Here is a 26,605-nt window from a genome sequence, read left to right as displayed (position 1 = left end):
CAAATGCTGGTTGGTTAGGCTATGAGCTCCATGAAGGTTCTCAGCTATCTTTATGGGAACAAACTCCACACTGAAGCTCCCAGTCCCATTAAGCACAATTCACAACCAAAAGCAGCCGACATTGGCCAGGCATGGGAAAGTCACAAAATGAGGCATGAATCCTGGAGGGACCAGCTACTGAAGGTGACAACTCTTTTTTTCTTTTTTTTGTAAGATGGGGTTTCGCTCTTGTTGCCCAGGCTAGAGTGCAATGGCGCTATCTCGGCTCACTGCAACCTCCGCCTTCCAGGTTCAAGCGATTCTCCCATCTCAGCCTTCTGAGTAGCTCGGATTACAGGCGCGCATTACCACGCCTGGCTAATTTTTGTATTTTTAGTAGATGGGGTTTCATCATATTGGTCAGGCTGGTCTTGAACTCCTGACCTCAAGTAATCCGCCTGCCTTGGCCACCCAAAGTGCTGGGATTACAGACATGAGCCACCGCGCTTGGCCAACTCTGTCTTTTCGTTGTTGTTGTTGTTGCTCATGGTTGGCAAAACTCTTGACAAAGTGTGGCCAAACCACAATTCAACAAGTCCCGTCTGCTTGCCTACGTTGAGAACTTAGCATTAAGGGTAGAAAAAGGGAGCCAGGCATGGTGGTGCGTGCCTGTAGCCTACTCAGGAGGTTAAGGCAGGATTGCTTGAGTCCAGGAGTTCAAGGCCACAGTATTCCACTGCAGCACACAGGCCTCGGCAATACAGGGAGAAAAGCTGGGTGTAGCGGCTTGCACCTGTAATCCCAGCACTTTGGAAAGCCAAGGAGGGAGGATTGATTGAGCCTGGGAGTTCAAGACCATTCTGGGTAACACAGAAAGACCCATCTCTACATACACAAAAATTAACTGGGCATGGTAGCACGTACCTATGGTCCTAGCTACTTGGAGGCTTAGGTGAGATCACTTGAGCCCAGGAGTTTTAAGGCTGCAGTAAGCTATGATCACACCACTGCACTACAGCCTGGATGACAGAATGAGACCATCTCTTTTAAAACAAAACAAAACAAAAGGTAGAAAAAAGGGGAGAGCTGCCCAGGTCCGGTGGCTCATGCCTGTAATCCAGCACTTTGGGAGGCCGAGGCGGGTGGATCATGAGATCAGGAGTTCGAGACCAGACCAACATGGTGAAACCCCGTCTCTACTAAAAATACAAAAATTAGCTGGGTGTGGTAATGCGCGCCTGTAATCCCAGCTACTTGGAAGGCTGAGGCAGGAGAATCGCTTGAATCTGGGAGGCAGAGGTTGCAGTGAGCTGAGATCGCACCACTGCACTCCAGCCTCAGCGACAGAGCAAGACACTGTCTCAAAAAAAAGAAAAAAAGGAAAAAGGGGAGAGTAGTAGCACTGCAACCCACAGGATGCATCTTCAAGAAACACTTGGGAACTGCCACGAAGCTATATAAGCACACAGCAGGCCTATGTGCATGCTGAGAGAAGCAGTGCTGTTGCTTATTAAGATTTGCTAATTAAAAACTATGTCCAGTCCCTTGATAAAACTAAACAAAAGCTTTAACCATAAACATCTGCATAATTTGCCTTCTACCAACTATGTGGCAATGGACTGAATGCTTTTGTTCCCCTAAAATTCATATGTTGAAATCCTAACCCTCAAAGTGATGGTATTAGGAGGGGAGGGCTTTGGGAGGTGATTACATTATGGAAGCAGAGACCTCAGGATTGAGATCAGTGCCATTACAAAACAGACTCCACGGAGTTAGCTAGCCCCTTGCACCATATGAGGAAGTCTTTTCTATGAACTAGACTGCAGGTGCATCCAGATACTGAATCTGCCAGTGCTTTGATCTTGGACTTCCCAGCCTCCAGAACTGTAAGAAATACATTTCTGTTGTTTAGCAGCCACTCAGTTTATGGTATTTTGTTACAGCAGCCTGAATGGACTAAGACACATCCTAAATACATGGGATTTTAGACTGTCTCAACATAGGTATAATGGGGAATGTACCAACCTCAAAGCCAGTCACTGACCTGCAGCAAGTAGCCGAAGTCGTAAACCTGCAGGTCCAGTTCCATCTCGAAGAACATCTACACTCTCAGCATACACATTGCCCAGGAAACAGCTCAGAGGCATTATGGGAGCCCTGGGGACAGGCACAGAATGAGCAGAGGCTTGGTTCTTTCTCCTAGGCAGCCCAGGCCTTAGCATGAAACTCATGCTCCTTACACTTACTTGGTATCCTGTAGGCTGTTGCCACTGTAGATATACATTCGTTTTACAGTTGCTCCATGGGGTATCTGGAGAGAAGCCAGGCCATGGGCAAAATTGGGCTGCAAACAAAGGTCAAGAGTTTTACTTAGGGCACTACAGGTCATGGGACTCAGGCTCTGGTCTTCCCTGTCACTCATGGTCTTCAAGAGCTGCTCAGGTCAAAGGGTCAAAGCACATCCTCAAACCTGGCTCTCTGGCTCTGGGTCAGTAAACTCCCCAAAACCATGCAAGTCCACCTTTAATTCTGCTTTGTTTTCCTTTCCTTTTCTTTTTTTTTTTTTTTTTTGAGACAGAGTCTCACTCTGTTGCCCAGGCTGGAGTACAGTGGCATGATCTCAGCGCACTGCAACCTCCACCTCCTGAGTTCAAGTGATTCTCCTGCCTCAGCTTCCCGAGTAGCTAGGACTATAAGCATGCACCACCACAACCGGCTAATTTTTTGAGATGCAGTCTTGCTCTGTCACCTAGGCTAGAGTGCAGTGGCACAATCTCGGCTCACTGCAAGCTCCGCCTCCCAGGTTCATGCCATTCTCCTGCCTCAGCCTCCTGAGTAGCTGGGACTACAGACGCCCGCTACCATGCCCAGCTAATTTTTTTTTATTTTTAGTAGAGACAGAGTTTCACCATGTTAGCCAGGATGGTCTCGATCTCCTGACCTCATGATCCGCCCACTTCGGCCTCCCAAAGTGCTGGGATTACAGGCGTGAGCCACTGCGCCCGGCCTTTTTTTTTTTTTTTTTTTTTTAATATTTTTGGTAGAGACAGGGTTTCACCATGTTGGCCAAGCTGGTCTCCAACTCCTGACCTCAAGTGATCCTCCCGCCTTGGCCTCCCAAAGTGCTGAGATTACAAGCGTGAGCCACCACACCTGGTCAGTTTTCCTTTTCTTCATAGGGGAAAATGCAGAAATGCTTCCTTAATTAAAATAAGCATTATGAAAGCTTATCATTTTCACAGCCCTAAGAATGAATGAAATGTCTGCAAAAATAAAGGTAATTGAAAATCCAGAGGATGAAATCTCCAGATTCTAGGTAACCAGGAAAACTGCTGATTAGGAGTTTGAAAATAAGGAATGAATGAACTTATCTCTGAAAAGTGAGCCTGACCTCACTCCATGGTGGCAAATATCCTCTTCCTGGGAATGCCAGCCTGAGCATTGTTCTTCCTCTGTCAGTCCCACCCACTCTGCCCCTTCCTTGTCCCGTAAAGAGCTCGAATACATGGAAACCAAAGAAAGTCTGCCTATCTAATACCCAGTCGTCTATCCCCATCCCATGACACCGTCTGCTGAGCCATACCACACAGACACTGGGCAACAAACACCAGGGGACAGGAAGGGCTAACCTCATACTTTGGAGCCTCGGTCCATGAGTCTAACTGAAAAGAGAAAGACAGTCCTCTGAAGTTGAGATGGAAGAGCTGCTCAGCGGAGTTGTACACTGTTGGGGGTGAGGGAGAAGAAAATAACATGGTTGACTGGCATCTGAAATGGCTAACATAAACCAGCCTGGCAGGGAGTGATGACTGACAACACCTTCCTTGTGGCTTGTTTTTTTTTTTTTTTTTTTTTTTTTTTTTGAGACGGAGTCTTGCTGTGCCCCAGGCTGGAGTGCAGTGGCGCACGATCTCAGCTCACTGCAAGCTCCGCCCCGCCGGTTTCACGCCATTCTCCTGCCTCAGCCTCCCAAGTAGCTGGGACTACAGGCGCCCGCCACCTCACCCGGCTAATTTTCTTGTATTTTTAGTAGAGACGGGGTTTCACCGGGTTAGCCAGGATGGTCTCGATCTCCTGACCTCGTGATCCGCCCATCTCGGCCTCCCAAAGTGCTGGGATTACAGGCTTGAGCCACAGCGCCCGGCCGTAGCTTGTTTCTGAACTGACCTACTGAGTTGAAAACAAGGGGGAGGATCTTTCCTTCACACCCAAGTACCAACCCCACAATCCTATGGGAGCCTGACTCCAGCAAGTGGGGTGGGATGGCACTACTGGGCAGGTTTATTGCTATGAACTGCCACTGATGACCAGAGGAATCAGATGGACTTGGCTTACCTCCAGGATGGGTTGCGCCAAAAGACTGGTCAATCTGTTCAATGGTAGGAGCTATGGCCTGAGAATTAAAATGCACGCCACTGAAAAACAAAAATATTTTTTAATACTAGGCTTCACAAGATGGGCTCACAGATCATGTGAGATGATAGTAGCTGGGAGAGTTATTTTTAAGATGCAGGCAGGTGAGTCTCTAATTATATCAAAATACAAAGTTTAATTAGAGAATTTTTAAATAAGAGAATGAGGTCAGGAGAAGGTCAATTCTCATGAGGCTGATACACACAGTTGATCTTCTGGGGCTTTAAGACACCAGTGACTCTTAAGAAGAGGGTAGAGAAGAGAAGCCACCAGACTCTGAGGTATGAAAGCCCCAGTAAAACTAAAAGACAACCAGAACCTGCAGGGGCCAGTGGTACCACACATTTGCTTGTCTACTCCTCTATCAGCAAAACTGCCTGAGCCTGCCCCAGGAATCAGGTCCTCTTCACACCCTCAAAAAGGGAAAGGGAAGCCAGTTAAGGAGACTTACTGAAAGGAGTATTCTATTGCTTGAACCCAGGAGGCAGAGGCTGCAGTGAGCCGAGATGGCGCCACTGCACTCCAGCCTGGGCGACAGAGAGAGACTCTGTCTCAAAAAAAAAAAAAAAAAAGAAAAATAAAGGAGTATTCTAGATTTTTAGATGGGGCATGCTGCCTTGCCATAATGGGGGATCAACAACTTTGGATTGTGCATGTCATTCCCGCTGTAATTCTAAAAAGTACATTAGAGCTCTAAAATGGTGGTCTCTTTGGCATTCTCTTCAGCATAGGATTTGGAGTCAGACCTATCTGGTTTGTACCACCTCTATTACTCATGAAAACATGAAAAGAGGTGATAAGAGAGGCTGTCAGAGGGAGGGCAGCTATGACTGAGGAGACTGTCATATCACCTCTGAGCTGAGGTCTGGCTTTGTTGAGTGGATTAAGTTAGATGACATATACGTGAAGTGTTAAACACATCACGTATTCTTAATGAGGTTTACTTCTCTTCTCCAGGAAACTGAGCAGGCTTGAAGGTTGCCTCAGGAAATCATGGCACCAGGCTATAATTCACATCTGTGACAGATGTGAATCTTTACTAACTTAACAAAGGTAGTATATATGGACTGTCTATACCAAGTGTGACATATACCAGCAGGGGAGAAAACTTACCAATATTTTAACTTTACTTTAGTCAAATCATACACTTCGATCACCTAAAAAAAAGTTTAAGAGTTGTCAATGCTCTGAAGGTGATGAGAGACTAAAAACAATTAAAAATACATTTATAGAATAACTAGTAAAAAAAAAAAATCTATTACTAATAGAAATTTTATGGAAGCACTGCATGTTGTCTTTTGTTCTCATTTAAAATTTTAAAAAAAACTTTTTGTAGAGATAGAATCCTAGCAAAACTAAAAGACTATGTTGCCCAGGCTGGTCTCAAACTCCTGGGTTCATATGATTCTCCTGTTTTAGCCTTCCAAAGTGCTGGGATTACAAGCATGAGCCACCATGACAGTCCTTTGTTCTCATTTTGAAACTGAGGAGAAAACACACAGCATAACCTCCTCGCCCTCTCCTAGTGGACTGCTCAACAGATGTCCATGGATGCTCTGGGTCAAGGCTCTTACATGCAATCCACTCCTGGGTCAGGCTGGAGCACACACTACCCTATAGGACAATGATCTCTTTCACAGACATGAAGCTTGTTAAGGCTCTGCTTTGGACACTAAGCTCCCTTCCTCCCATCTCATACTTTGCTGCATTTTAAAACCCAGGTCAGGTTGCTTTTGAAAATAGCTTATTTTCGCTGGGCACGGTGGCTCATGCCTGTAATCCTAGCACTTTGGGAGGCCCAGGTGGGTGGATCACATGAGGTCAGGAGTTCCAGACCAGCCTGACCAACATGGTGAAACCCTGTCTCTACTAAAAATACAAAAACGAGCTGGGTGTGGTGGCACACGCCTGTAATCCCAGCTACTCAGGAGGCTGAGGCAGGAGAACTGCTTGAACCCGAGAGTTGGTGCTTGCAGTGAGCCGAGATCACGCCACTTGCCCTCCAGCCTGTGCGACAGAGTGAGATGGATGGATGGATGGATGGAAGGATGGCAGGGAGGGAGGGAGGGAGGGAGGGAGGAAGGAAGGAAGGAAGGAAGCTTATTTTGAAGTTGATTTTGTTTACAAAACAAAAAGATGGAGGGGGAGGTCTATCCCGTTAGAAAGCAAGCCATAGTATTTGTCACACAAGTGTGACAGTATTCAGTTATGTCCCTGATGAAGAGGATCTGGTTGAAACAAGAAAGCCTCAGGACCTTTGTGAAGCTTGCTCTTTAACGGGTTCAGCCTCAGATGAAATTCAAAGAACTCAGGGCAGGGCAGAGATAAAGGAAAAGGCATCACCTAACACTCCGCCATCAGTGGTGCCAAGTAATAAGCACTATGAAGTCCTCCATGCAATGGTGTCAAGGGTTTGGCAGCCAGCAGCACAAGTAGGGGCTCAGAGCACCATCTACCATCCTCCAGCTGGGAGGTTTGGCTCTCATTGTGGAGACACAAGCAGAGCTGGCTCAATATGTTTGTCCTGCCAATCTGACCCTGATTGTGGAAGAGGCTGTGGGGCATTGTATGCAGGAATATCTGGCACTGCCACAGAAACTGAGACATAATAGATAGTAGGTTCACTTTTGGCCAGAGACCCTATCCCTAACTTTATTTAGAGACCACAACACTGAACCAAATTGGAAACTTCTTGCCTACAATGTAGCTCTTTTGATCCTATCTGCTAGAAAGAACTGCTCCCTCTGCTAGGCCATCACAGCACTGGAATGAACCCTTTCCTCCCTACTTGTGTATTCTATTAACTGGTCCACTAAGTTAAGCCCCTTGAGGGACTCATTAATTTGCATAGGGAAGGTGTTCAATTCATGTTAGGCAATTCTGCCTGGTGTGAAGCTTGAAAGCATGAAAAGAAGTGCCAGGAGGGGCTGTGGAAGGAAGGGCAGGGGAACAGCTATGATTCAGAAGATAGTCACTGTCCCCTTCAAAATATCTGGGCATGGGAGTATACCATGCCAAACTGGCATGCCATTTTACTGAGGCTCGTCTAGCAGAGGGCCGCTACCTTCAGCCAGAAGGCTCATAGCAGGCGCAGGCACTCACCTCCCTCACTTCTATCCCTACAGCTAGCCAATCATCCCCCAAAGCTTCCCACCACCCGCCCTGTGCAAGTGAGCCTGCACGATATTCCTCCTGTATCACTGGCACCCCACCTGCCAACAGCCATATGGATCCAACACATATAGGTGCTTCGACCCTGCCTGATCAACAGGAAAAGAGTGGACCAGAGCTAATCACAGGGCATGAAGCAGTACTTGTGGCAATGGACCCAGAGTGCTGGCCACCCTGGAGTCCTTCATGTCACCAGGAGCATCAATAAGCAGATTTCATCTCTTGGAGCTTGCTGCACTACAGGGACAAGCCCCTGGGAAGGTTAAAACCCATAATTTTCCACCTCTGGGCTACAGAAGCTCCTGATTTCCCCAGAGGGGATGAGATGTGGCAGCAGCCAAGATAAAAATGGAAAAGACAGGTGGCTGTAAAGGTTGTGACTTATAAAGCCTCATTCCACAGGGCTGTCTCTCTTAGGCTTGAGGCAGGGGGTGGGGAGCAACTGTAGGAGGCAGCATCAGAAGAGGCGGATTCTCAAGGTGTTGGATGGAAGGGCAGGAAGACAGGTCAGGTCACGCTGGTGCCAACCAAAAACATCTGGGTGATTACTTGCTCAGTTTCCAGAAGACTCAGGCAGGACCCCAGTCTCTCCTTCATGGGGATCCCACAGAAAGCAGAAGAGGATTGCCGGTTCGATTTTATCTCCTTTCCTATCCAAAGGTACTTCCCATTCCTCACACTTCTGTACATTTCTTCAGCTTTTCTCATTTATTTCCCAGACCCATCAACAGAGCCTAAGTGGTCAGCTACCACATATTGTCAATATTGAGTTAAAAGCCTGGCATCAGGTAGCCTACTTATCCTCTCTGTCCCTCGGTTGTCTTGCTAGTAAACAGTTCCTACTCACAGGCGTGTTAGGATTAAATTAGAAAATGCGTGTGAAACACCCAGCCATGTGCCTAGTATGTACTAAGCACTCACTAAACATATGACATTGTCTTCATCATGCTGTGATTCTATGGGCTGCTGGCCATCCCTTTTGTTGCCCATTTAGGTTACTTCCAGCTTCTCATTACCATGAAATGCCATTACTTTCCCCCAGTGTTTCTGGGTTACATTTTCTAAAGTGGACTTTTACCAAGTCAAAGGGAAATGACTACTTGTAAAGGCATTTCCATGTTACTAGATTAATTTCCCCCCAATTAGTGATTATGCCATATTGATGATCATCCTCTGCCCTTTCCCAGTGTGGAACTTCTGGCCATGAAGACAGGATAGAATGAGGAATTCTAATTCCACATACTGATTTTCTTTCCACATTCTGTTTTCTCTCCTTAGCAGTTCACTTGTGACATGGATGATGAGAACTGGGAAGTACCCAAGTCTTTTGGAAAGGCTACTCCGTAACCCAAGGACAACAACTCTGGCATGCCACTGCCCAGGGCCCATTCAACCTCATGACTTTGAGGCATGACTCTGGTGTCACATGACTAACCTGTGAGGCCCAGGCATTTATAAACAGAGTATATTATAAACAGACTGGGCTGGGTACGGTGGCTCACGCCTGTAATCCCAACACTTTGGAAGGCCAAGGCGGGTGGATCATGAGGTCAAGAGATCGAGACCAGCCTGGCCAACATGGTGAAACCCTGTCTCTATGAAAAACACAAAAAATTAGCCGAGCGTGGTGGCACGCACCTGTAGTCCCAGCTACTCAGGAGGCTGAGGCAGGAGAATTGCTTAAACCTGGGAGGCAGAGGTTGTAGCGAGCCAAGATTGCCCCACTGCATGCCAGCCTGGGCAACAGAGCGAGACTCTGTCTCAAAAAAAAAAAAAAAAAAAAAGACTGGGCTGGGCGCGGGGGCTCATGCCTATAATCCCAGCACTTTGGGAGGCTGAGGCGGGCAGATCACAAGGTCAAGAGTTCGAGACCAGCCTGGTCAACATGGTGAAACCCCGTCTCTACTAAAAATACAAAAAATTAGCCAGGTGTGGTGGTGTGCACCTGTAGTCCCAGTTACTCAGGAGGCTGAGGCAGAAGATTGCTTGAACCCAGGAGGTGGAGGTTGCAGTGAGCCAAGATTGAGCCACTGCACTCCAGCCTGGGTGAAAGAGCTAGACCTTATCTCAAACAAAACAAAATAAAACAAAAAAATAGACTGGACTGAAACAGGTATTAGCAAATTGCACTCAAATGCCAATTAAGATAGCCCCACATATTAGTAAGTTGTTTTATTACATTTCCTCCTCAGGGTTAAAGAATCAACTCATTGCTGGTGTTGTTAACCCAAGCCCCAGCATTCTAGGAAGAACAGTTTCCATTTTCTAACCAAGTTACAGTGTTTGACAACAGAATAAAGTAAAACTATCTTGTTTTCCTGGACATGAAAGCCCCTTCCCCACAGCATGTTTCCCAAATCTTCAACACTCTTTCACCTTCCCCTCTGGAGCCTGGGAAAGCAGCTCTTCCCAGCCTCTTTTTGACCATCCCAACCACTTCCATTTTCCCTCTTTTTAGGGGAACGGGCACAGCTTCAGTTCCCTACATTGTAGTGATCTCTGAACTAAAGAAGTCCACACCTACTTATAAGTTTTTGAAACATGTCACAATAGCACATACTAATCAGCTCCAGAAAGACTGGCCCAGCTGGACATGAAACATTAGTTGTCATTTATAGTTACCTTAAGTCTCTGATTGAAAGCATCAAACAGTAGTTTGATCCCGTCCTGAGTCAGGTTAAGAATGAGGTCATGGCTTAGAGGAGACTACAAAACAAAAATAAAACACATTCTGAGTAACTGATTTATTCACCGAACACCTACTGAAAGCCTTACAATATAAATGCAACACACAGGGAATATCTAAGTGCAGGCAGTCCCTCTCTCCTCCAGCTAATGATGCTTGGAAACCAGAAAAAAACTGCTGCATGAATACATGGTGTTTTTTACTTCTAGCCTGCAGCTGCTGTTTCTTAATATCGGATGAAAAGAGCCTCTCCCTTCTGGGCTTGAGTAAAAATACCTGGGAAAAGGGACAAAGTTATATGAGTATACAGGTCATTTTCCTTTCAGGATCCAGGGTCCACATATGCAGTATGAAGTTCATTGCCATCGAACCTACAGAGCAGTTGATGAGGAATACACGTCATGTGAAAAGGCCTAGTCCAGGATCTAAACTCAGTAGATACTGCTTACACCTATCAGCTGAACCTACATCCATTCACACTCGGGCTGTTCGTACCATCCACAGGCAACACATTTTTATTCTTTGATGGTTTAGATCAAATTCTAGGACAAAGAAATATACTGTGATCTGATTATGAGATGACCCTCTTATCCCTCTTCTCTCTCCCACCAACCTCCCATCCCATTTCATATGTGCTTCTTCCTGAAAAGCCTAAATCTAAGATCTAAAGAGTCACATTTCTGCATTTGCCCCCTCTGAATCCTGGGGGAGGGGAGTAGCAGAACAAAGCAGTGAATAGAACCCTGGTGACCTTAGGTAACTCTCAAAACTTCTCTAAGCTCTGGTTTCTTCATAGGAATACCTTCATCTCTTCCCTCCAGGGTTGCTAGGAGGACAGAGACAGTAGGTCAGAAAGCACCTAGCCCAATACCGAGCACACAGCACTCTCCTCTTGTGCCTGCCCCATCTGCGTGCTTCTGGTCCAATTCAATTAATTCAAGGATTCAATGTCTGAAGATTCTCCACAGCCCTGATCGAGGCTGCCCAATAGTAGAAAGAAAAACACCATCTAAAACCCCACCCTTCTTTAACACATAGCTGCTCAAAATATTTAGTTTCTTTCTTTTTTTTTTTTTTAGATGGACTATTGCTCTGTTGCCCAGGCTGGAGTGCAGTGGTACAATCTCACTCACTGCAAGTTCCGCCTCCTGGGTTCACGCCATTCTCCTGCCTCCGCCGCCTGAGTAGCTGAGACTACAGGCGCCGCCACCACGGCCGGCTAATTTTTTTGTATTTTTAGTAGAGACGGGGTTTCACTGTGTTAGCCAGGATGGTCTCGATCTCATGACCTCGTGATCCACCCGCCTCGGCCTCCCAAAGTGCTGGGATTACAGGTGTGAGCCACTGCGCCCAGCCAAAAGTTTAGTTTCTTTATAGAGCTTCTCAAGTTAGACAAAGTGAATGATGGAGATATGGCTATCAGAGACAAAGACACAGGCTGGAAGGCCACAAGTCACTGCTGGTGTTGGCCTTATTGGAGAAATTCTCTCCTAAGAGTCTTTTGGGATTAGTGCAGGTTGCTTCCTTCCATCCCAATGATCCCCACAAGGCAGCAGGCCCAGGTAGTACCATCATGCTTGACAAAAACTAAAGAAAGAATGTTATAATTTTCTAGTAGGTCTATATGAATGTCTAAACCATTAGGTCTCAAGCAAGATAATGGAACAATGAACTCTGACCTTGGATTACCAGTATCAACCCAGAACACAAAGTTCCATTTTGGAGAGAGCCATTCCATGGAAGTAAGCAGAGTGAAGCAACATTTTAGTCTCTCAGGAATCTTGCTTGGAGAAGGAATGTGCCAGGATCTGGATTTTCCTATACTTTCCCAAGATCTGATCTTTTTTTTTCCCCTGGCATTGTTATAATTCAGGACATAACCTAGCAATTTTCAAAAGCAATCAAATTACTCTCAGAGTCAATGTTTTATTAAACTTTATATCTCTAAAACCAAAATACACACGTACTATGTGGCATTTAAGCAGGTTCTTCCAGTAACCTAGCTGTCCTCCATATGAAGCAGTTCAGAAAAAGCATCTGCTACTAGTTAATACCTTATCCCTCTAAGAAAGATGGGATGTACTTGACATTTCATTTCCAAGGTGTGATTTGCATACAGACAAGAAGATATTTCTGAAACGTTTAATGCAGACAAAATGTTTTCTGCATTTGGGAAACAAAGAGACAAATGGGTAAGGAAGGGAAGAAAGTAGGCAGAAGAAGAGAACAGGATCCAAATTTAAGAAGCATCACATTGGTTCGGTGTGGTGGCTCATGCCAGCACTTTGGGAGGCCGCGGCAGGTGGAATGCTTAAGGCCAGGAGTTTGAGACCAGCCTGGCCAACATGGTGAAACCGCATCTCTGCTAAAAATACAAAAATTTGCCAGGCATGGTGGCATATGCCTATAATCGCAGGTACTCAGGAGGCTGAGGCAGGAGAATTGCTTGAGCCTGGGAGGTGGAAGTTGCACTGAGCCGAGATCGTGACACTGCACTCCAGCCTGGGTGACACAGCGAGACTCTGTCTCAAAAACAAACAAACCCAAAGATTATTCTATTATCAAGAAACTATACTGTTTTACAGAAAGATAACTAGATTACTTATTAATATGCCACAACTCTCATGAATTACAAATGAGAAAAGCAGAGATCTAAATCAGGATTCAGACTCAAAACCTCCTTTTTTTTTTTTTTTTTTGAGACAGGGTCTTGCTGTGTCACCTAGGCTGAAGTGCAATGACACAATCATACCTCACTGCTCATAATCCTCCCACCTCAGCCTCCCGAATAGCCAGGATTATAGGCGTGCGCCATCACTCCAGGTTAATTTTTAATTTTTAATTTTTTGTAGAGATGGGGAATTACTATGTTGCCCTGGCTGGTCTCAAACTCTTGGACTCAAGCAATCTTCCTGCCTCGGCCCTCCCAAAGTGTTGGGGTTAGTGGTGTGAGCCACGGTGCCTGGTCAAACCCATATTTGCTAATGTGTTAAAGTTGTTTAGAAGATATTGGGGGAGGCCGGGCGCGGTGGCTCAAGCCTGTAATCCCAGCACTTTGGGAGGCCGAGGCGGGTGGATCACGAGGTCAGGAGATCGAGACTATCCTGGCTAACACGGTGAAACCCCGTCTCTACTAAAAATACAAAAAACTAGCCGGGCGTGGTGGCGGGCGCCTGTAGTCTCAGCTACTCGGGAGGCTGAGGCGGGAGAATGGCGTGAACCCGGGAGGCGGAGCTTGCAGTGAGCCGAGATCACGCCACTGCACTCCAGCCTGGGAGACACAGCGAGACTCCGTCTCAAAAAAAAAAAAAAAAGAAGATATTGGGGGAAATCAGCTTAATGCTAGCACTGTTTATACCCAAATATTGGAATAACAAACAATGATGGTGGTGATATAAGAAATAAATTTTGGTGAAAACCCCATCTCTACTAAAAATACAAAAAATTAGCTGGGCGCGGTGGCGGGCACCTGTAGTCCCAGTTACTTGGGAGGCTGAGGCAGGAGAATGGCGCCAACCCAGGAGGCGGAGCTTGCAGTTAGCCGAGATCACACCACTGCACTCCAGCCTGGGTGACAGAGTGAAGACTCCGCCTCAAAAAAAAAAAAAAAAAAGAAAAAAGAAAAAAATTTTGGCCGGTCATGGTGGCTCACGCCTGTAATCCAGCACTTTGGGAGGCCGAGGTGGGAGGATCACTTGAGTTCAGGAGTTTGAGACCAGCCTGGAAAACATAGTAAGACCCCATCTCTACAAAATATAAAAATAAATTAGCCAGACATGGTGGCATGAACCTGTGGTCCCAGCTACTCAGGAGGCTGAGGTGGGAGGATCACTTGAGCCTAGGGGATTGAGGGTGCAGTGAGTTGTGATCGTGTCACTATACTCTAGTCTGGGTGACAAAGCAAGATAGTGTCTCAAAAAAAGTAAAATACATTTTCTTAAAAGTTAAATAGGCCAGGCGTGGTGGCTCACGCCTGTAATCCCAGTACTTTGGGAGGCCGAGGCGGGTGGATTAACTGAGGTTGGGAGTTTGAGATCAGCCTGACCAACATGGAGAAACCCTGTCTCTACTAAAAATACAAAATTAGCGGGGGCATGGTGGCACATGCCTGTAATCCCAGCTACTCAGGAGGCTGAGGCAGGAGAATCGCTTGAACTCAGGAGGTGAAGGTTGAGGTGAACTGAGATTGCGCCATTGCACTCCAGCCTGGGCAACAAGAGCAAAATTCTGTCTCAAAAAAAAAAAAAAAAAAAAAAAAAAAAAGGTAAATAAATAAATAAAATTAATGAGAATCCACTTTGGCATTGAGAATTCACACTGGTTCAAGAAACCTTGCGCACTCCTACAAGTCCCCTGTTCTGTCACAGGTACCACATGAATACTCAAGCACTTGCTTGGAGACTAAGCATGTGTTCTCTCAGATCCCTCACATGAGGGTCTCACTAGGCTGGTAGAGGGGTACAACATGGCAGAAGGTAATCTCTGGGTATAGGTAACAGGCTCAATTCCGACTCTGCTCCAAGCCAAACTGAGAAGCCTCTCAGAAATTTTGCCCACCTATAATTTATAACATTCTTCATGTCAGAAATAAGCTGTCATTTGTTTGCTTTAGGATCTGAAACTAATTGGAACAAATAGAACTGAAATAATCAAACTAGTATTCAAAGGGTCTCAGAGAAGTCATTGAGGACATCCTTTAGCCTCTGTAGGCTCAAAACTATTCCCTGAGGCTTGTGACACATAGGACACCACAAAGGCTGTTCAACATGGCGGCACATGGTCTGTGTCACACAACTGCAGATTTCGGAGAGTCCAGTGATGGGAAGACTACACTTTGAGAGAGATAAAGGGGTGAATTATATCTGTTTCCTTTCAAATCTGGTATGCTGTGCTCACTAGAGATCTGCACTACAACAATCCTGAACACAAACTAACCAACAAAGCAGAAAAGACAATTTTAAACACGGAAGTGGACGGTAAGCACCCTAAAAGACCAGCGACAGCCTCTGAAGCAACCTACCACTGAAAAGTCCCTGTTTAAGGGCCTGTAGGCAAGTTGAGCACAGGTAAAACACAGGTTCAATTATTACTGCTCTTCCAAATCTAGCTGCACTAGAAAATCAAGAGCAAAAGTTTCAGAATCAAAGAAAAGGTACTTGATAACTGGCTGGTGCTAGAGATTCTCCCATTCGAACACAGCTATCCTTGCCAGTCAGCCTTTCCCAAAGCATCAGCTCTGGAAGTGACTCACTGCCGAGGGATGCTATTTCAATAAACAAATCAGCCACCACTCACCTGTTCACTGTAGAGAACCTGGACGTTTTTGATGATGCGACAGTGCTTCTGAAGAATGGCTACTGCCTGAGCCAGAGGCATTCCTGAAATAAAGCAAGAAACCTGTGTGGTTATTTTGGCTATACATTTATTGACATCTACCACTTCACTAGGCACTGGTCCCTATAGTAAAGCCTGGGGATGTTTAGGGGCTACTAAGGTCTACAGATACATGAGTAAATAAGAGTTCAATAAGCAGTAAGAGCTACAATAAAGTTAAGCAGCAAGCACTAAGAGAATACTTGGACTGTGCACAGGTGTCCAACTCTTTGAATGCAAGGACTCTTTTGCTTATCTGTGGTGGTGGATATCACAAAAATCATGCATGGGCCAGGCATAGTGGCTCATGCCTGCAATCCCAGCACTTTGGGAGGCCAAGGCGGGAGGATCACTTGAGGTCGGGCATTCAAGACCAGCCTAGTCAACATGGTGAAACCCCGACCTTTTGGCTTCCCTGGGCCACAATGGAAGAAGAATTGTCTTGAGTCACACATAAAAGAGACTAACACTAATCATGGTTAATAAGCTTTAAAAAAATAAAAATGTAAAATGTAAAAAAGGTCCATGCATCTTTTTTTTTTTTTTTTTTTTTTTTTGAGATGGAGTCTCGCTCTGTCGCCCCGGTTGGAGTGCAGTGGCCGGATCTCAGCTCACCGCCAAGCTCCGCCTCCCGGGTTTACGCCATTCTCCTGCCTCAGCCTCCCGAGTAGCTGGGACTACAGGCGCCCGCCACCTCGCCTGGCTAGTTTTTTGTATTTTTTTAGTAGAGACGGGGTTTCACCGTATTAGCCAGGATGGTCTCGATCTCCTGATCTCGTGATCCGCCCGTCTCGGCCTCCCAAAGTGCTGGGATTACAGGCTTGAGCCACCGCGCCCGGCCTTTTTTTTTTTTTTTTTTTTTTAAGATGGAGTTTTGCTCTGTTGCCCAGGTTGAGTGCAGTGGCATGATCTTGGATCACTGCAACCTCCGCCTCCCAGGTTCAAGCATTTCTCCTGCCTCAGCCTCCCGGGTAGCTGGGGCTGGGACTACAAGTGTAGCCACCTCACCCAGCTAACTTTTTTTTTTTTTTTTTTTTTTTACTTGGGGTCAGGAGTTCGAAACCAGCCTGGCCAACATGGTGAAACGCTGTCTCTACTAAAAATACAAAAATTAGCTGAGCGTGGTGGTACATGCCTATAGGACCAGCTACTCAGAAGGCTGAGGCAGGAGAATCACTTGAACCTGGAAGGCAGAGGTGGCAGTGAACCAAGATCATGCCATTGCACCCCCAGCCTAGGCGACAGATCGAGACTCTGTCTCAAAAAAAAAAAAAAAAAAATTGTGACAGGGGCTGGGTGCAGTGGCTCACGCGAACCTGTAATCCCAGCACTTTGGGAGGCCAAGGTGGGTGGATCGCTTAAGCTCAGCAGTTCGAGACCAGCCTGGGCAACAGGATGAAACGCTGTCTCTACAAAAAATCAAAAAAATTAGCCAGGCAGCCGGGCACAGTGGCTCACGCCTGTAATCCCAGCACTTTGGGAGGCTGAGGCGGGCAGATCACGAGGTCAGGAGATCCAGACCATCCTGGCTAACATGGCGAAACCCTGTCTCTACTGAAAAAAACAAACAAACAGAAAAAAAACAAAAACAAAAAATTAGCCGGGCGTGGTGGTGGGTGCCTGTAGTCCTGTAGCTACTTGGGAGGCTGCGACAGCAGAATGGCATGAACCTGGGAGGCAGAGCTTGCAGTGAGCCGAGATTGCACCACTGCACTCCAGCCTGGGTTACAGAGTGAGACTCTACCTCAAAAAAAAAAAAAAATTAGCCAGGCATGATGGTGTGCCCCTGTAGTCCCAGCTACTCAAGAGGCTGAGGTGAAAGGATGTCTTGAGCTTGGGAGGTGGAGGCTGTACTCTGGCCTGGGTGACAGATCCAGGTGCTGCCTCAGGAGGAAAAAAAAAAAAAAAGTGACAGGGTGAGGCATTCCTGAATATCTAACTCTTAACACTTGGTTCTTTAACTCATGGCCCATTATAAGCAGATTTACATATGCCTCCAGTTTAAGTAATCCAAATTCCAATGACATCTCCAACATTCTAAGGACTCACCAAGACCATCAAAAAGTTTGTTTCCAGGCTGGGTGCGGTGGCTCACGCCTGTAATCCCAGCACTTTGGGAGGCTGAGGCGGGCGGATCACGAGGTCAGGAGTTTGAGATCAGCCTGGCCAGCTTGGTGAAACCCCGTTTCTACTAAAAATACAAAAAAAAAAAAAAAAAAAAAAAAAAAAATTCAGCTGGGCATGGTGGTGCGTGCCTGTAGTCCCAGCTACTCGGGAAGCTGAATCAGGAGAATTGCTTAAATCTGGCAGGCAGAGGTTGCAGTGAGCTGAGATCCCACTACTGCACTCCAACCTTGGTGACAGAGTGAGACTCCATCTCAAAAAAAAAAAAAAAAAAAAAAAAAAAAAAAATTGTTTCCAGAGTCCATTATAATTTAAACAAGTAGAAACACACATAGAGACAGGTCCTGGACAATCAAAAAACAAAGACTAATAGTTAAATGAATTCGAAAACAGTGTGTCTGCTGTTCACCACTCTCTGGATGCCTTGTACCCTGCTCAGAGCTAACCACCCAGTGACTGGTTTTGTTTTGTTTTGTTTTGAGACAGAATCTCACTCTGTCACCCAGGCTGGAGTGCAGTGAGTGCAATCTTGGCTCACTGAAACCTCTGTCTCCTAGGCTCAAGAGATCCTCCCACCTCAGTCTCCCAAGTAGCTGGGACTACAGGCATGTGCCACCACAACTGGCTAATTTTCAAATTTTTGGTAGGGAAGAGGTCTCACTGTGTTGTCCAGACTGGTCTTGAACTCCTGGGCTCATGTAATCCTCCCACCTCTGCTTTCTAAAGTGCTAGAATTACAGGTGTGAGCCACCACACCTGGCCAATCCAGTGACTGTTGAATAAATATTTACTGAGTGGGACTGATGGATTGTAGGATGGGTGACAAGAGAAAGGAAGGAAAAACAACCATGGCTTCATCCGATGGCAGCCAGTTCACATTTAAATCAGTTGGCCTCCAGGTCAAAGAGATGAGATGTGCAAAAAAGAGCTTACAAATGAAAAATTAATTAGAAGGTAAAAAGCTCATGGCTCATCTCATTTAAACAAACAAACTGATTCTGCCCTCATCTGAGAGGCCATTCTTCATTTGAAGAAAGTTGAAGGCAATCATCGCAAGGCTGACTTATAATCTTTAAAAAAGTACTTTTCAGCCTTTCATAGCATAAAACCTGGCACATAGTAGGGACTCAATAAATGTTTGAGAATATGAACAAGCTGGATGCATCCCTCACCTTTGCCATTCCTAAATGGAGGAACATCTATGCTGTCGATCCCAGGAGGAATGGACAAACATCCATGTGCAGAAGACAGACAAGCTCAGTCAGTTAGATGTCAAGAAAGAGGAAGGCTACATGGTTTCTCTGATCCACATGGCCAGTCTCTTTCTTTTTCTTTTTTCCAAAGAGACGGGGTCTTGCTATGCCACCAAGGCTGGTCTCAAACTCCTGAGCTCAAGCTATCCTCCCGTCTCGGCCTCTCAAAATGCTGGGATTATAGACCTGAGCCATCGCTTCCAGCCCATGCCAGTTTCTTGAGGGAGGATTCCACTTACCACATCAAAGGATGTCTCAGCATCTTAGGATCCTGAGTCACCCAAGAAGAAACTCACACAGAGCAGATGAAGCAGCCATGATGACTGGTCATCACACAGCTACTGGTAAAGCAGGGCTACGAAAGATCTCTAAAGGGAACTAACTATATGAATGGCAAAGAAACAGAAGCACTATCCCAGCTCTAACAGAATGGTCAGCCTTCTAAACCGCACAAATCTTTGTCTCACAGATCTCATCACTTGCCTGCTTATAACCTCTCAATGGAAGGGCTTCCCATTGCAGGCGGATAAAACCCAAACAACATGTCATCACCAAAGGCCCTGAATATTCTGGATCTTAGCCATCTACATCTTCTTTTCACCGTTCACCCTTTGTTACTTGCATACATCAAGCTCTTTCTCACCTCAGGCCTTTGAATTAGCTCTTGTTGCTGCTGGAATCTGGAATGTTCTACCCAAAGCTGGCTCTTGTTTGCACTTTAGGTCTTGGTCACACCTCACTTCCCTAACCGCCTTATTCAATGAAGTCTCTCATACCATTTATTTGTTAGTCTCCCTTATATCCTCACAGAGGTAGGACCTTGTCTGTCTTGTTCACCTCAATACCTCCCAGCACCCAATCACTGTGCCAGGCACAACTGTCGGTGGTCATGCACATCTGTGAAACAAAGCAATTAGGTGAACACTTAGGTCCTATACCATGAATCCTGTTGACCACCCTCCTTCTCTGGAACTCCTATTGTCTCTCCACCAATACTACTCTCCTCTAACTTTTCCAAGTCTCTCCAATGGGGGATGTTTCTTCTGCTCATCCCTGGTTCAACTAACCACCCAGTTTCTGACTCATATCTCCATCTATTTTCTATATACATCTAAAGGCAAATAAACGTCAACAGATTAAAAGTGATCTTTTCATCTTCTCTGTATTCTAGGTCTCAATATGTATGTCCAACATCTAACAGAGTTTCTCAAGTCAAAAACCTCTAGATTTCTCCTCCTTCCCCACCTTGCCAAATCCAGTTCTTCCTAAACCAATGCCCACAATACACTTCACTAATACATATCCTCTTTTCCACAGATTTGCACAGATTCCAGCACAAAGTATCCTTGATAGTATCCCAGGCAGCTAAAACCAAACAGAATTGGGACTATGGGAAATCCATTTTCTTCTTCTACCAGTACATCATGCTCTAATTATAATACCAAATTGCTTATAGTTCCCTGCACACATCATTTATCTTTTCTCCTGTGTTTTTCTTTTCCTCTTTCACTTGACTAGAAGATTTCCAGCTCCTGTTGGTTGGCAGGAAGCCTTCTCTGAACTCCTACATCAGGTTAAGTCCCTTCTTCCCCTCCACAGTACCCTATACATCTTCTACTTGATTATAATAAAATGAACTATTTCTATAATCCTTCTCTATCACTAGACTAAGTTCTTCAGGGAATAAGATCATTTTTTAAAAATTTTTTATTTAAATAGAGACAGGGTCTCACTATGTTACCCAGGCTGGTCTCAAACTCTTGGCTCAAGTGATTCCCCCACCTCAGCCTCCTAAAGTGCTGGGATTACAAGCATGAGTCACTGTGCACTGTTTATTACTTAATTTTCAATGTTTGTAAGCAATTCACAGAGGTAGATGATGCCTTCAACACACTGAGCCTTCAGTCTCTGTGGAACAAGGTAATCTCGGAGAAGGTATTTTCTCCACTGACCCTTTAAATCTACCTTTTTTAGTCCCTTTCAAGACTAATTTCAAAAACAAATTCAGAGACTTGCCTCTGCATCAATACATTCTGCAACTCTCATCGAAAACATTTCAGGGCCCAGCACAAACGCTCACGCCTATAATCCCAGCACTTTGGGAGGCTGAGGCGGGAGGATCACTTGAGGTCAGGAGTTCGAGACCAGCCTGGTAAACACTGTGAAACTCCATCTCTACTAAAAGTAAAAAATTAGCTAGTGGCACACATCTATAATTGCAAGAGGCAGAGGCTGCAGTGAGCCGAGATCGCGCCACTGCACTCCGCCTGGGCGACAGAGTAAGACTTTGTCTCAAAAAAAAAAAAAAAAAAAAAGGAAAAAAAAACCATTTCAAATCTGCACTGCCTTTACTCCACCGCTGGTCAAACCATCAGTGACATTCACATTCACAGAGATTCTGCTTGGCCTAGGTTTTCCTGTCCCTGTGTTGCTGGCATTTCCCTAATCATCCAACATTATACCACCAGGAAGGCAGCCAAGGAGCTGCCAGGATGCAGCTTCCCATTGTGATGCCAGGCAGATAATTGCATCTGCAATTGCACAGATTCCAATAAGAAACCTGGTGACAAAGTTGAGTCCACTCTCAGAAGGACAGAGCCGTGGGAAGCAGGAAATGCCTGTTTGCCAACTTTTATTTATCATCTCTCTCTCTGAACCTGTCCCTCACCTGGCAAAAAGAGATAACAACACCTATCTTACAAGCTTGTGGTGGCAAGAGGTAAGTTCTTCCTGGTTCACTAGCCTAGGCATGTAATTCTAAAACAGATTCCCTTCTGAGACCAATCCCTACCTAACAGCCCCAAATGTAGTTTGGATGTGTTCAGGGGTGGGGAGGAGATTGAAAGAGGTGGAAAATGACTTTCCTGATTGAAAGGGGTGGAAAATGACTGATAAAGTTAAATGACCACCATCTCTCAGGCAGACACCATGTAAAAATGAATTTTAAGACCCACGGGAATCATGAAGGCTCTGGGTCAGTCTATGAGCTTTCCCCTAAAATTCAATTCTGGACCTAATATACAGAAATGCCCTTCTCACTGTTTTTGGTTGCTATTTAGACAGTTTGAAAGAACTATGTAAATCCTTGATTCCTGGGAAACTACCAGAGCTAGGTGTCAGGGTTAGGGTGTTAAAACAACAGCTCCGAGAGAAGCCTTGCTCTCTCACTCAGTTTTCTGGAAATCCTGATCTCAATTAATATCCTAGTTAACTTTTTTTTTTTTTGGTCTCTTTGAGACAGGGTCTCCCTCTGTCACCCAGGATCATGCCCAGTGGTGTGATCATGACCCATGGCAGCCTTGACCTCCCAGCCTCAAGTGATCCTTCCATCTCAGCCTCCCGAGTAGTTGAGACTACAGGCCTGACTAACCTAATTTTTTTTTTTTTTTTTTTTTTTTGTAGAAACGAGGTCTCACCATGTTGCCTAGGCTGGTCTTGAACTCCTGGCTTCAAGCTATCCTCCTGTCTCAGCTTCCCAAAGTGTTGGGATTATAGCCATGAGTTACTGCACCCAGTCCCTAGCCACTACTTTTGACCAAGGGACTCTGAATGCTTGTACCACCAAGAGATCCACAACCTAGTCACACTATCAAGCACAGTTTGAAGCTACGGCTGTGGTTTTTACCCAGCCCTGGGAGGATCTTGCTTGGGTAGAAGCTGTCAAGGACAGGGGAGGAAAGGAGTTAACTAAAAGCCAAACAGCATTAGCATGGTATCACTAGCCTCCCAACTAAGCTGTTAGTGCTTCACAAAAGAATGAAGCATTTCGTACCAGCTAATATTTTGGAAAGAACTCTGCAGGAGTGGTGTAAGTTATGAAAGAATTTGACCAAGACCCCTAAATTAAACCGGCTTTTATGGTTGGGCACGGTGGCTGACACCTGTAATCCTAGCACTTTGGGAGGCCAAGGCAGATCACTTGAGGTCAGGAGTTCAAGACCAGCCTAGCCAACATGGTGAAACCTGGTCTCCACTAAAAATACAAAAATTAGCCAGGCATGGTGGCAGATACCTGTAATCCCAGCTACTAGTCAGGAGGCTGAGGCAGGAGAATTGCTTGAACCTGGGAGGCAGAGGTTGCATTGAGCTGATATTGTGCCACTGCACTCCAACCTGGGCAACAGAGTGAGACTGTCTTAAAACAGAACACCAACAACAAAAACTGGCTCTTACAACACACAGGATGTATGTAGCCACTAAGTATCAGCAGGGCCCTACCAGCAATCTGTACCACCTGGTTTCTCCAATACACTGTCTCCACAGAATTAAGTCTTCCAGAGTCAAGGATAATATATAATCCAATGAAGCAGCTGATTTAGTCCAGTAGCTCACATTAGAGTGATTAAAGTTCAGGCCTGCATAAACAAACAGCACCAACACCTACCCCCACCCCCTTTTCTTAGTGCTGGAACATCAAAGTAAACACACAGGGGTTACTGAATACAAACATCCTTGTACACATAAAAGCAGTGATGTTGGGAATGGAGAGGGTGAAGGGAGAAAGCTGGGCCAGCAAACCCCAAACGACCAAACTGCATCTTTTAGAAACTAAATGTTACGTCCCCCTAACTCCTATTTCATCCAACCTTCACCTGTCACAACTGAGGTCTGGGTTTAGGATTACAGCATCCAATACAGACTACATTTCAAAAGAGAGGGAAGCGGGGCCGGGTGCAGTGGTACACGCCTGTAATCCCAGCATTTTGGGAGGCCGAGGTGGCCGGTTCACGAGGTCAGGAATTCGAAACCAGCCAGCCTGGTCAACATGGTGAAACCTCGTCTCTACTAAAAATACAAAAATTAGCCGGGTGTGGCGGTGCGTGCCTGTAATCCTAGCTACTGGGGAGGCTGAGGCAGGAGAATCGCTTGAACCCACGAGGCGTTAAGTTGCAGTGAGGCAACATCGCGCCACTGCACTCCAGCCTGGGTGACAGAGCCAGATTTCGTCTCAAAAAAAAAAAAAAAAAAAAAAAAGAGAGGGAAGCAAGTCAGCTGTTCCTTTAACACACACAAACTCAACTCCCTTGACCAGAGCCCCAACATCTGATAATGGGTTCCAAACCTAGGTTTCCCATCCAAAAAAGGGGAAGGAAGCCACAGCCCAGAAAAGCAGTGGGAGACAGACCACAGGCCACAGTGGTGATCAGAGGGATCAGCCACTTCTCAGCCATTATTTAGTCTGTAAAATGGAAATGGTAATAACAATAGTACCTATCCTCAGGCGCCGGCGAAGGGTACTAGAGAGAATTACGTTCAAAAAGAGCAGGGCCGGGCATTAGGCATTTGGGGAGAGCCAGCTATTATTGTCTTTACTACTACTGTCCCACCGTCCCAGAAGAGACCCTGCTGAGACCGGAGATAAGCAACTGACAGGCAAATCGGGCCACCTGGAGCGGGTGTCTAGTGCCTGGAGCTCGGACAGCCGAGAGGACGAAAGAGGTGAGGAGCTGCGGGCGCAGGGGCGTGAGAGACTGAGAACAGAGGTGGGAAGAGCCCAGAAGAAAACAAGGATCAGCGAATGGGGTCCTGACAGAGGACCCCAAACTCACCCAGCGTGAATTCCCATTGCTCGTTCCCCAGAGAGCGTTCGGGCACCACCTCCAAGTCCAGCATTGGTTCGGCTCGCCTGGCCCGGGCGGCCTCCGTGCAGCAGCGCAGACTGGACCCGAGCTGAGGAGACAAAGCAGCGGCTGACAGGCCGCCCCCGCCGGCCCGCCGCAGCCCCACTTTCCACCTCCTCCCCCGCGGCAGGGGCGGCGGCACCGGCCCAACACCACACCTCACCTCACTTCACTTCACCTGCAGCACAAGCGACGGTGGGGGCTACGGCGGCGGCGGGAGTGACTGCAGTAAAAGTGGCGTGCCGGGCCGTAAAGCGCGGGGAGGGCCGGCGAAGGCGGGAGTGCCAGCGCGGGGGAGGAGCCTGAGGCGGAGCCGCGCACGCGCAAACTCCGGGTTCCACCGCGGTTGCTGAGGAGGCTGAGCCGGGCAGGGCTGTAACGTCGGCAACCATCAGGGCTCAAGGAGCGAGGAGTCCGGTACTTCGTGAGCCCCTATATCCGTGCACCACAGCACACACACGTCACATATCTACACAAAGAACGGTTCACCACACAACACACACGTCACACAGCTGCACAACACCCGTCTGCAGTCCACACACACATCCGACTCACATTGACTGGTCGCAGAAGGCAAGTACAGAGGGCACGCTGAGGCCCAGCTGGAGGGAGGACGCGGAGTCCCTAAGCCTTACGGCCCCCACCGTCTCCGCTGGGGCTGGAGGTGACGCTGGCCGCAGCAGCTTTTAGTTGTTCAGGAATGACGTCCCCACCCGGTCGCCCCTGGGGCAGGAGTCGAACCGAGTGAGGACTGTGGGCGTTAAGGGTTGGAATTGGTTAGGGGAGAGGACTCGGTAGAAGGGGAAGGGGCCGGGCCAGGCCTCCCTGCTGACCACATCCAAATGTGCGCAGTCCCCCGGGACCAGGATCCGAAGCCGCCCGCAGCAGCGTGGACCAAAGCTGTGGGGTCTTGACCAACCCCTGTGGCACTTTCTGTGCCACAGTTTTCCTGATCTGCAAGGGAAAGGAAGGTTCCTCTAGCACGTTCAGCCTGAGGTTTTGGCCCGTGCCCCAGGACACCCTGAAACTGAAGGACAACCGAGGCCTCTGCTGATGCCAAGCCTTCACGGAGGCAGTTTCTGGGTTCTCACAACCAACCTGAGACGCGAGATTATACCGACTTTATGCAGGCGAATACATGAGGCCCAGAGAGGGTTAAAGACCCAAGGCTCCTTGGTTCTAGGCTGCAGAACCCAAGTCCTTTCCATTACATTGCCCCGGAAGGTTTTCAGCAGGGGAGAGTGGCATACTAAATTCTCAAACTGGCTTGATACTAGTTTATCTTGGGAGGCTCTATCAAAATTTGAAATCGCTGTTTGATAAACTACATAGAGTAGGTTGTCCACTGCAGCACTGTATGCCAAAACAACAGAACTGGGTCACTGAGAAGTCCAGTAGGAAAGTGGATAAATAAACCCTGAGATATATAATTAGACATGTTTTTAAAGGTGAATGCTGAGAACAGTGCTCACAGCTGTAATCCCAGCACTTTGGGAGAATGAGGTGGGAGGATCGGTTGAGCCCAGGAGTTGAGACCACCTGGGTAACATAGCAAGACCCAGTCTCTATTAAAAAAAAAAAAAAATTAGCTGGTGTGGTGGCAGTAGGTTGGGCTTGTAGTCCTAGCTACTCAGGAGGCTGAGAGGTGGGAGCATAGCTTGAGGATAGCTGCAGTGAGCTGTGATTATTGAGCCCTGGGGCTTCAGCCTGGATGACAGAGCGAGATCCTGTCTCTAAATAAATAAATAAATAATAAAAAGTGAAGTAGGGCCGGGCGCGGTGGCTCAAGCCTGTAATCCCAGCACTTTGGGAGGCCGAGATGGGCGGATCACGAGGTCAGGAGATCGAGACCATCCTGGCTAACACGGTGAAACCCCGTCTCTACTAAAAACACAAAAACAAAATTAGCCGGGCAAGGTGGCAGGCGCCTGTAGTCCCAGCTACTCGGGAGGCTGAGGCAGGAGAATGGCATAAACCCGGGAGGC

At 46.8% G+C, this 26,605-nt stretch overlaps 1 protein-coding gene across 2 annotated transcripts in view; it reads right to left on the bottom strand.

The window, feature by feature from the left end:
- Positions 1-24,910, bottom strand: part of PHAF1 (phagosome assembly factor 1) — a 37,062-nt gene extending 12,152 nt beyond the window's left edge. Inside the window, exons 1-9 of one of the 2 annotated variants that reach the window (XM_050774950.1) lie at positions 24,784-24,910; positions 24,549-24,669; positions 15,545-15,627; positions 10,186-10,269; positions 5,506-5,549; positions 4,315-4,394; positions 3,609-3,703; positions 2,226-2,323; positions 2,024-2,136 (exon numbers count right to left, since the gene is read on the bottom strand). In XM_050774950.1, coding sequence (XP_050630907.1) covers positions 2,024-2,136; positions 2,226-2,323; positions 3,609-3,703; positions 4,315-4,394; positions 5,506-5,549; positions 10,186-10,269; positions 15,545-15,627; positions 24,549-24,612 — 661 coding nt within the window. In that variant the 5' untranslated portion in view covers positions 24,613-24,669; positions 24,784-24,910. Of the gene's footprint in view, positions 1-2,023; positions 2,137-2,225; positions 2,324-3,608; positions 3,704-4,314; positions 4,395-5,505; positions 5,550-10,185; positions 10,270-15,544; positions 15,628-24,548 lie in introns of both variants that reach the window. The other variant, XM_050774949.1, reaches the window with a different exon arrangement.
- Between the last annotated feature and the right edge of the window lie 1,695 nt (positions 24,911-26,605).

This window comes from Macaca thibetana, chromosome 20 (assembly GCF_024542745.1).
Source record: "Macaca thibetana thibetana isolate TM-01 chromosome 20, ASM2454274v1, whole genome shotgun sequence".
In the NCBI taxonomy this organism is placed as follows: domain Eukaryota; kingdom Metazoa; phylum Chordata; class Mammalia; order Primates; family Cercopithecidae; genus Macaca; species Macaca thibetana.
The sequence above is the reverse complement of the archived record's forward strand: the minus strand, read 5'-3'. Positions and strand labels throughout refer to the sequence as shown.